General features: G+C 35.2%; 1 protein-coding gene across 10 annotated transcripts in view; it reads left to right on the forward strand.

The window, feature by feature from the left end:
* The window catches only part of BCOR (BCL6 corepressor), a 158,940-nt gene extending 147,831 nt beyond the window's left edge, over positions 1–11,109 (forward strand). For all 10 annotated transcript variants that reach the window (XM_074300830.1, XM_074300827.1, XM_074300828.1 and 7 more), the window contains 4 exons: positions 3,532–3,677; positions 4,681–4,758; positions 5,028–5,181; positions 9,923–11,109. In XM_074300830.1, coding sequence (XP_074156931.1) covers positions 3,532–3,677; positions 4,681–4,758; positions 5,028–5,181; positions 9,923–10,217 — 673 coding nt within the window. In that variant the 3' untranslated portion in view covers positions 10,218–11,109. The remainder of the gene's footprint in view (positions 1–3,531; positions 3,678–4,680; positions 4,759–5,027; positions 5,182–9,922) is intronic.
* Positions 11,110–11,597: the final 488 nt, after the last annotated feature.

Here is an 11,597-nt window from a genome sequence, read left to right on the forward strand (position 1 = left end):
GGTTCATTTGAACTTAACTTAAAAATCTTCTTCCTCTTCAGCATATTAGCATACCTGATTAAAAGTACTCATTCTTTTTTTAAAAATGTATGTTTCAAATGAAGTTATTTTGAGTGAAAGTGTGTGTTTGTAATACAGCAAATAGAATGGAGGCACATGAGAGGACAGGGCAGGAGGGATACAACCCTGTCAGTTTTTTAGAATGGTGCAAAGTAGCTAAGTCATTACATGCTTTGAAATACAGATAAATAGGGGACAAACAGGAAGAAGATAAAAAAGATGCCCAGATTTGTTGAATCTATCAGCAGCCGGATAGGATTGACAGCTAAAAATTGGCCTTTAATAAATACCCCAAGCCAAAACTTTTTGATGTCAGCACTTCTCTCAGCATGTGATAAAACTGTTGAAATGATCTAACTTCAGATAGCAAGGAGAATCTGTAGTTTTCAATGTGCACATTTTACATTATTTTCTCAAAGTTGATAAAAAGGGGAAAACTTCTTGCCTAGTTCCTCAGGCAACTCCCAGGTGAATGGTGGGCCAAGGAAGACATAGTAGCACATAAGAAAGCGCAGTACTGTGATATGACTTCCTGTTGCTCAGTTGGCAAACATAAGTACTGTGAGCCCTGACAGAAACAAGATTTTTGTAGTTCATACTGCATATACATATCATATTGTAATTATTTTAGCTAATAAATTAAAATCATTTTAGTGCAAAATCCAGAATTGCTTTTAGATTGTCCATCTCCTTCAAATTATTTTTTTTTCCTGTGAGTTTTTGAGTCTTACCTTTCATTATGAGAAGTAGGAGCATTGTTTGTTCTTCAAGAAGGAAGTTGCTAACTTGCCTTGACTTGCTTGTCATGTGCACAAGAGCACATCTTGAAAGTCATTTGGTTTAACTTCTGTTGTGTAGGAATCTGCTTTCCTAAAGCTTTAGTCTTACATGGAAGTTCCTCCCCACTTATCTCTGCAGACATAGGTCTAGAACACTACTTTTGCTTCTCTCTTGGTTAATTTTGCTGAATTTTGTTCGCACTACTTTGTTCCCTTTATTTTAAGGAATGACTCTGAGGTGATAAAGTAAACGTAGGTGTTATAAAAAACAAAATTCATTATATATTTTTAAAAAAGGGATGTGCTAGAGTTTATAACCAAAAAATGCAAAAACAAACTCAAATGCCTGTTACCTCTAGATTTGTTGACTCATACACCCCTTAAGGTTTACAGAGTAATTTACTGACAATGATTTTGTTAGTTAGCACATCTTAATGTATTCCAATTTTATAGGAGAAACTGAGAGTCAAAGACATTAGATGACTTTGCCCAGCCAGCATCAACACTAGGCTTCATACACAGACACAAGGGTCTCTCTGCAGCAGCATTCATGGTACTCTCAGTACTTAGGGGTTTAGAGGGGAAGCGTCCTCTTGTTGCTTCCTCTTCGTTTCCCCAAAACCTCCAGATGTCTATGTATACTCTGAGCTCTTGAAGTAGTTACTTTTTGTCATTTCATGTTCCTCACTGGTTGGATCTTACCTGATGTTTCCTATTTTCTGTGGTTTTCTTGGCCCTTCTTATCTCTAGCTCAGGGCCCCCCTTACCCCATAGTCTGGCAATAATCTCATTTGATCCTTATCTGGGAATGAGATAGTATAGTTATTGTTTTAGTCTAGTGAAAGGTTAAGTGCTTTGTCCATGATCAGATTACAAAGTGGGGGGGCAGCTAGGTGGCGCAGTGGATAGAGCACCAACCTTGAATTCAGGAGGACCCGAGTTCAAATCTGTCTCAGACACTTAACACTTCCTAGCTGTGTGACCCTGGGCAAGTCACTTAACCCCAGCCTAGGGGGGGGGAATTACAAAGTGGGGCTCTGAGGCAGAATTGGAACCCATTCAAATTCTAGCATTCTTGTCTACTGAATGTATTACTCTTGAATCAGAAATTCTTTGAATAGAGCCAAAAGAATTAAAACATAGATCAGAGCCTAAAGTCACAAGCACCTATAAAAAGCATTTTGCTCAGTCTTTCTTTCTAGAAATAATAGCATAGACTTTAATTTTTAAAGATAAATTTTGGCACAAAGAAATGTGTATGTATACATAAAAAATATTTTAGTATATGAGTATATATAGAGAAAAGATTGAAGGATATTGAATTGACTTTATCTCATTCCTTAATTCTTTATTTCTTTTTTTTTCCCCCGAGGCTGGGGTTAAGTGACTTGTCCAGGGTCACACAGCTAGGAAGTGTCTGAGACCAGATTTAAACTGGGTCTTCCTGAATTCAGGGCTGGTGCTCTATCTACTGCACCTCATTCGTTAATTTTTGTATCCCAAGTTACCATTCTTGATCATATCAGCCAGCAGTAGTCCCTATCTTAATCATTCAACTAGATTGGCAGAATTTCCTTTATTGTACCTAAGTCTGGTTGCTAGGGGTTACTGGAGGGAGGTGCATACTAATGGCTCCTCAATTTCTTCCAGTTTTAAATAAGTCTTATGAATATAAAGATGCAGGTCAATTTCAAAGCCTAAAAATGTTGCAGAAACAGCATTGGACCAGGAATTGGTGAACTTGGTTTCTAAACCTTGTTTTGCCCCTAAGCCTTTTTTTTTTTTTTTTTTTTTTTTTTTTTTTTTGTGACCTTCAATAAGTCATTTAACCACCCAGCTTTACTTTTCTTTAAAAAATGAGTGGATTGGAATAAATTATTTTCAACGTGTTTTGGTTTCCTCCTCCACCCCCATTCAGTTGTTGGGTGGGTTTGTAGAGAAAGAGAGACAGAAACAGATTTATTCCTGTATCATTTAAAATTAATGAGTTGCTTGTGCCTTAAGAATATGGGGAAAAATTATTTTTTGAAGATCATTTTCTTGTGACCATTTTGGTCTCATCCTTGCATTATGGACTGAGTACTGTGTTCTAGAGATTGAAAATCTGCTTTAGATACTTACCCTTCTGACCAGAATCTTAATGTAATGATCAAGAAGAAAAATGTTATTTCAAAGGGAACCCTCTGAAAATTCTTTCTATGTCAGGTTCTATTTCCCTTTTTTTCAGTATTTTCTCATTGTTTTTGGTCTAACAAATAGGAATACAGTCTCCTATATTCCTTCCCCTGGTTTCTTTGGTAATAGACTGGTGAATTGATCCCTCTCATTCTCTCTATTTCGTTCTCTCCCTCTGAATGAATGCCACACTCTCAGAGAACTTAACTAATTAACACCATTTAAACTCCATTTTCCCTTTAAAAAAGTAACTACTCTAATGTACAAACTGTTGAGTTGTTTGGATTTTGTTTATCACTATAGCTTGCATTTTCTAAGTTGATTTACATACTATCCTGCCTGTGCCCATTTTAAAAAAACACCTAAAAACTTTTTTCATGAAAAATGTGCCTAAAGGTGAGTTCTGAAATTATTAATCATAGCGAAGAGGGGATTCTTTTTATCACATAAAGTAGAACATTGGATCTGAAAGAGAGAGATACTCAGCATGTTGAACACCAAATGCTATCTTTCCTAGGCCTATCCATGATGCAGTAGAAAATGATCATTTGGAAATAGTTCGCCTCCTTCTTTCTTATGGTGCTGATCCAACCCTTGCCACGTACTCAGGTAGAACCATCGTGAAAATGACACACAGTGAACTAATGGAGCTTTTTCTAACAGGTTGGTGATTCTTTTAACGTTTGGCAAAGAAAATTACTAAAATGATTATCTGATAACAGTTTTTGAATGGAGGGCAATTGGAAAAGCGAAAAAAGTCTTCAAAACTTAACTTAATTTTTAAGAATGTAAAATCCTGTTTGGGAATTCTAGTGTAATGCAGCATACTTATGATTATCTTGACAAATAACTCAATGTGGGGATATTTTCTGTTCTTTTTAAGATATCAAAAAGAGTATTTTAATTCTTTTCTATTGTTGAGATATTTATATAACAAGGTTTCTGGAACATAAGAATACAGTTTTTTAAGTTTTGCATGGAATAGAACAGCATATAGAGTAGTTGCATTTCAGAAAATTTAGTATTGTGAATCTAAAACCATCTGATGTGAGTGAGAGCTCCTAAATTGGTGTTTTGGTACCCTAATGCATGCTTTAAAAGGGATCCATCCTTAAAGTTGAAACTTAAAATCAACTTTAAAACTCTTATGGTGAGTGGGTGAATAGCAAAATTGATTAAATTTTCAAGTAGCTTAACTTAATAGACCCTGCCTCAAAGTTGGTATATCTTGGGATTTCGTGCTTACCAAAAAGAACAGAGAGATAGAATGGGATTGCTTGAATACTTACTGTGCTTCTGGTAAAATATGTGGAATTACAGTTTATTAAGTGCTGCTTCTTTTTGCAGTTATAGTCAAGTTACAAATCTATTTGTCTTTAAAACATTTGGCTGGGGGGGTAGGGAAGACTGAGCAAAGGATTGATATGTCTTTTGTGGGATTAGGGTGAACAGAAAAGAATTTATTTGGGTGAAAGAAATTCTCAAGTGCAAGGCTCTGTATATTCTATGTGCATGGATAAGTCTAAAAGTCTGTGTTGTGGATTTAGACAGGAAGTGACAAGCCAGGCTGATTTGACTTTGCATGACAGACAGTCCGACCAAATCTGCCAACATTTTGTTCTCATCAGCATGGTTTTTTTGTTTTATTTTTTCTTTTTCTCTCTAGAGTATTTAACTGACCTGCAAGGTCGAAGTGGGGATGACCCTGGTGTCTGTTGGGATTTCTATGGCAGCTCTGTGTGTGGTGAGCAAATGTTATTCTTTTATTTTGGTCTGATTTAAGTGCATTTCAAAACATTCCTAGCTAATTCAAAAACTCCCCATCCCCTATACCCCTGTCCCCTTTTATTCTCCCAGGCAGTGTTGGGAACTGGAAAGACTCTGATTTTATTTTGGGTAAAGGCAAAGACTGATTTTATTTTACTTTTGTTTACTGGACTACACTAGAAACTGCTTATAAATTCTCTCTTCCCTGCTCTCTTCTGCCCCCCTTTCTCCCCTTCTTAACAAAAGATCCATGTGATGAGTCTGGATTTGATGTGCTGGCCAATCCCCCTGGTCCAGAAGATGATGATGACGAAGATGTCTTCAGTGATGTGTTTGAGTTTGAATTTTCAGAGGGACCTCTCTTGCCATGTTATAATATCCAAGTGTCTCTCTCTCAGGGGTAAGTATTGACATTACTTGATTGAAAAATGCTCATGGTGGCAGGCGTTAGAGATCTTTTAAAACAGGTGAGGTAGGTGAGTTAAGAGTCTTTTTGTGCAGTAGATCTTATCTGCTTTATAAACCTTGACTTCCTTCATACGATGAATTTGAAAGGGGAGAGAGATCAGGAGGATAGTATACATTCTGAGAAATGTTCAGAGGCTATGTTCTCCAACATGAATATAGTATTGAAGTCAGAGGGTTCTTAATATTGGGATATTCCTCAGTTGACAGTACAAGAATATTAATTAGTATTATGCATATTCCACAAGTGAGGGAATTGAGACTTGGGAACTCTAAAGTATGCGAAGCAGGAATTCAAATGATTCCAAATCCTCCAGGGACCTAATACAAAGCCAGATTGGAAGTGAAGAAGATCACTTCCATAACCTATCCAAACATAGTTTGACCTCTATGTTAGATTGAAGGTTAAAACATCTCTGGGATGGAGAGTTTAAGAAGTAAAATAACTTTATTTTACACTTGGCCTTGGAATCTGTGCTATGTAAGCTCCTCTGCTTTATACTGGATTTCCTTGTATAACATAAGGAATATCTGCTTTGCTAATCAATCCTAACAATTTTTAATCTTCCTCAGATCCTAATTTTAGGTAACTTCTCTTTCCCAAGGTATTAGTTATAAAAATCTTTAAAAAAAAAAAAAAAACTTCCCTTTTCCTTCTCCCTTTCCTACCCACTGAAAACAACTTGTTCTCTTTTAAGAACACTGTCATATAGGGTCTTAATTGCAGGCCCCAAATCCTGGGCAAAAAGCCAATGTTTCAACCCTTATTTATTACATGAGGTAAAAGAGACATAACTTATTTTTGGATTGTAATCTGAAAAAGAATCTTCAGGAAGAATGATAGTATAGTTTTCCTTAAAAGTTGCTTGGAAAGTCCCTTCAGTGTTGGTTATTACAATTTACAGGTGATCTAGTTAACTAAGAAGATCGAAGATAATTTTTTTTTTTTTTTAAACAAAAACAAAATGCCTTGTTTCTTTTTCATCTGTTGAAATAAGTTAATTTCACAGTAGTTGTCAAACCTTATCCCCTGATAAGGGGGATCCTGAATCATAGCTAACAGTAATGTTTATGAGCTGATCTTAGGATATCTAAAAAAGATTCATTGTGCTGTAGGAGTTTTCTTAGACTCAAATATGAGGATACTTGTTTATATTCATCAGGTCATCCAGGCTTTTAACTCTTTCTTTTTCTTTTTTTAAATTGAAGCTTTTTATTTATAAAACATATACATGGGTAATTTTTCCAACACTGACCCTGGCATAATATTTTGTTGCAAATTTTTTCCTCACCCTCTCCCCTAGCTGGCAGGTAGTCCAATACATGTTAAACACATTGAAATACGTGTTAGATGCAATATATGTATATGTATACAGTTATCTTGTTGCTCAAGAAAAATCAGATCAAGAAGGAAGAAAAAGAAAACAAAATGCAAGCAAATAACAACAGAGAAAGTGAGAATGCTTTATTATGTTCCACACTCTGTTCCCATAGTTCTATTTCTGGGTATAGATGGCTCTCTTCATCACTGAACAGTTGGGACTGGTTTGAATCATCTCATTGTTGAAGAGAGCCATGTCCATCAGAATTGATCATTGCATAGTCTTGTTGTTGCCGTGTATAATGATTTTCACTCAGCATCAGTTCATGTCTCTCTAGGCCTTGCTAAAACATCCTCCTGATCGTTTCTTAGAGAACAATCATATTCCATAGCATTCATATGTCACAATTTATTCAGCCATTCTCCAACTGATGGACACCCACTCAGTTTCCAGTTTCTTGCCACTATGAAAAGGACTGCTATAAACACTTTTGCACACGGTGGGGCAGTGGGGGGATGTCCCTTTCTCTTCTTTAAGATCTCTTTGGAATATAAGCCCATTAGTAGCACTGCTGGGTCAAAGGGTATGCACAGTTTGACAACTTTCTGAGCATAGTTCAAATTGCTCTCCAGAATGGTTGGATCTGTTCACAGTTCCACCAACAATGTATCAGTGTCCCAGTTTTCCCACATCCCCTCCAACATTGGTCATTACTATTTCCTGTCTTCTTAACCAATCAGAGAGGTGTATAGTGGTATCTCAGAGTTGTCTTAATTTGCATTTCTCTGCTCGATAGTAATTTGAAGCATCTTTTCATGTGGCTACAAATAGTTTCAATTTGTTCATCTGAAAATTGTTCATATCTTTTGACCATTTATCAATTGGAGAATAGCTTGAACTATTATAAATTTGAGTCAATTCTCTATATATTTTGGAAATGAGGCCTTTATCAGATCCTTTGGATATAAAAATGTTTTCCCAGTTTATTGCTTCCCTTCTAATCTCGTCTGCATTAGTTTTGTTGATACAAAACCTTTTTAACTTGATATGATCAAAATTATCTATTTTATACTCAATGATCTCTAATTCTTCTTTAGGAGTGGTAAACTATCCTATGTTCTTCTAATTTGTTTATAATATTATTCTTTATATCTACATCATGAACCCATTTCGACTTGGTCTTCATATACGGTGTTAGGTGTGGGTCTATGCCTACTTTGTGCCATACAAGGTTCCAATATTCCCAACAGTTTTTGTCAAATAGTGAATTCTTATCCCAAGAGGTGCGGCCTTTGATTTTGTCAAATACTATATTGCTATAGTCATTGGCTATTTTGTTCTATGAACCTGACCTATTCCAACTTCTCTATTTTTTAGCCAGTACCAAATGGTTTTGGTGACCCTTGCCTTATAACATAGTTTTAGATCTGGTACAGCTAGGCCCCCTTCATTTGCTTTTCTCTTCATTAATTCCTTTGAAATTCTTGTCCTTTTGTTCTTCCAGTTTTTCTAGTTCAGTAAGCTAGTTTCTTGGGAGTTTGTTATCGTTCTAAATAAATAGATTAGTTTAGGGAATATTATCATTTTTATTATATTTGCTCAACCTATCCAAGAGCACTTGATATTTTCCCAATTGCTTAGATCTGACTTTATTTTCATGGAAAGTGTGGTGTAGTTTTGCTCATAGTTCCTGACTTTCCCTTCGCAGATAGATTTCCAAATATTTTATCCTGTCAACAGTTATTTTAAATAGAATTTCTCTTTGTATCTCTTATTGTTGAATTTTGTTAGTGTTATATAAAATTGCTGATGATTTATGTGGATTTATTTTGTATCTTGCAACTTTGCTAAAGTTGTGGATTATTTCTAATAGCTTTTTAGTTGATTCTCTGGTGTTCTCTAAGTATACCATCATATCATCTGCAAAGAGTGATAATTTGGTTTCCTCATTACCTACTCCAGGCTTTTAACTCTTTTAGACCTATCCCAGATTGCAATATTTTGTAAAACTTCAACATTGTTGAAGGGCAGACTGTCTTTTTTGGCTATTTCATGTCTTGTTTTTTGAAATTTTGTATTTCCTTAAACCCTTAGAAGGAAAATCCATCTGGACAATTTTAGAAAAATATTCATCAATAATTGCACTAATATCTTAAATACGGATGTAGAATAAAATGAATAGCACATTTATGTGGTTGGTGCTGATGTGAGTTGTACAAATAGATCACTTGGGGACAGTTTTTTACTTCAGAACATGACATGGAATATTTCTTTTGGTCCCAACATAATTGCATTGGTGTAAGGGTCTTGTAGTAACAGATGCAGAGAGATAAACTGCTCTGCCACTGAAAGTCTCAAGAGAGTTGCTTAGGACACTAACAGGTTAAATGACTGTTCCCCCAGTCACATGGTTAGGATGTGCCAGACTAGACTTGAACCTGGGCCTTCCTAACTGAAGCCCCTATCATTACTATAAAACCAGCTTTTCACTCAAAGCCTGGCAAGAAGATGTATCTTTATTGTTAATGGGTTTTTGTTTGTTTGAGGGTTGAAGGGGGAGGTTTTAATAGGGATAAAATGGGAATAATGGTCTAAGATCCAAATCCATTAAAGTTGTAACATGGTTTGAATTTTCTAAGGAAAGAACACCACTTCTTTACAAGGTAGAAAGACACAAAATTCTTGCTCACTGATTCCACAGTGACTCCTATTTTCTCCTACACTCCTCAGATCGTCACCTGACTCTTAGAAACAGTGATACAGTTTTTTCCCTAAAACAAAAACCCTGAAAAACTTGAGTCTTCATAAGTTTGCTTAGTACATCCTCTGACCTCTGATCCCTGTAGAATTATTAGTGTGTCTTCAAGGAGGATTACCACTAGAGTCATTTCTGTTATAAAGAGCATTGAATTTGAAACAAAAGTTCCCAGTTTGATTTTTCTGGCTGTCACTGATTTGTATGACTTTGGATGAGCCATTTTGTTTCTTTGAGATTAGGTCTTCTCATTTGTAACATGAGGGTACAAATAGATTCAAGGCTGATTAAATAAGATTAGAATGATGCTGACACATGAGGGACCCAGTGGTCTCATTAGTCACCCTTATTTTACATCACAGGTAGGATTCTGGTTTGCTGGGTTTTTTTATCTTTTTTTTTTTGCTGGAGGAATATCCATAGAGTGTCCTGAGCTTGGGGCTAAGGATCACCACGCCATGTGAAGCACAGATCAGAGAGCCAAAAGGGACACTGCAGCTCAAGCTACTTAACATGTTAGACTTGTGCCTGTTATTTAAAACTACTCCTTGTTTTGCCACTAACTTGAAGCACTCATCTTCCTTTTTCCTTTTTCTCAGGCCTCGAAACTGGTTACTGCTCTCAGATGTGGTCAAGAAGTTGAAAATGTCGTCCCGAATATTCCGCTGCAATTTTCCAAATGTGGAAATTGTCACTATTGCAGAGGCAGAGTTCTACAAACAGACATCTCTGAGTCAGTTGTTTTCGTGCCCCAAGGACCTTGAAGTCTTCAATCCTGAAAGCAAGGAATTGTTGGACTTAGTAGAATTTACAGCTGAACTTCAAAATCTTCTTGGGTCCTCAATAGAATGGCTACATCCAGATGAAGACCTCCTTCCTGAGGTCCATTGGTGAAACCAACAGGCCACTTAATGTACAGTACATTTATTGTTATTCCTTTTGCTTTATGTATATGTGTTATATTACAATTGTTTCTGTAAAGAAAGGACACTATTACATATGAAAATATCTTTTCCTTTATATAAGAAATGAATTCCAGTTGGAAGGACTTTGAAAGATTTTTTTTTTTTAATAACTTTAATCAGTTTTTATGAAAATTGTTATATAATGTTTCTTTACTTTTAAATGCACACATGCTTTGGAATAAGTTTTGTTTTTACTTGGAACACTTTTTTTTTTTTTTTTTTTTTTTTTTTTTTTTTAAAGGAAAAATATTCACACATTGACTTTGTTTCATACAAAGCACTGATGACACAGACCATAATTTTTATAAGTGACATGATCGAAGTCTTGTGGCCTGTTTGGGAGAATGAATTTGATAAAAAAGGCACTTCATGATATTATTTTTTATGTTTTGTTTACAGAATTGCCTGCTTTGGCCAGGTAGATACTATTGGATATAATCCAGTAGTTTGTAATATAAATTAAAACCATATCCATACACAACAACTAATTGTATGAACTTTTATATCCTAATTTAAAAGCTGTGAAATTAGTTTTCACGCATCAAACCGGATTGTTTATATATGTTTAAACATTTTATGCTCTTATTTAAAGAAGACTTTGAGCTATTTTTTCTGTACCTTGTAAAATATTGGAAAAAAAAACTAACATAATATGTTGAGGTTGCTTGGAGATGTACATAAACTAAAATTTTCTGAATTGTGTGTTTATGTTTGAAATCTGTGTTTTAACTTTGTAAGTAAATTCTTCTGCCTTTGTATTTATATTTTACAAAATTTTTCTTAAAAGGCAATAAAACTGTTGAGAAAATGAGAACATTGAAGCAAGTTGTATCTGGTGTGTTTCTAAAATGAATTATAAACTTCATTGTTCTTATTAGTGGACTGATTGGGGGACAAGGGGAAGTATGCCAGTGAAGGGGAAATGGATAGGCAGAAATTGTTTACAGGCTGCTTCTCTAGATGCCCAGATCGGGCATCTTAAGATAATGATTGGTATATGCTAAGGAATTATAACCCAGAATAATAAGAATAATAATCAACATTTAAAAATTTTTATTTTAAGATTTGCACAGGACTTAATATTTTTTCACTATTGTGCTAAATAGAAACCCAGGAGATAAGATATTGTTATTAACCCCATTTTATAAGAATGGAAACTGAGACAAATTAAGTGATTTGATTACCATAGAGCCAGTGACTACATTTGTCAACTTTATTTTGGTATCCAAGACCCAAACTAATAAACAATAAGCAGACTCACCTTCAAATCCCAGGAAATAAGAAATATAAACTTGGTCTAATATAAAAC

The sequence above is a fragment of the Sminthopsis crassicaudata genome, chromosome 3 (assembly GCF_048593235.1).
Source record: "Sminthopsis crassicaudata isolate SCR6 chromosome 3, ASM4859323v1, whole genome shotgun sequence".
Classification (NCBI taxonomy): domain Eukaryota; kingdom Metazoa; phylum Chordata; class Mammalia; order Dasyuromorphia; family Dasyuridae; genus Sminthopsis; species Sminthopsis crassicaudata.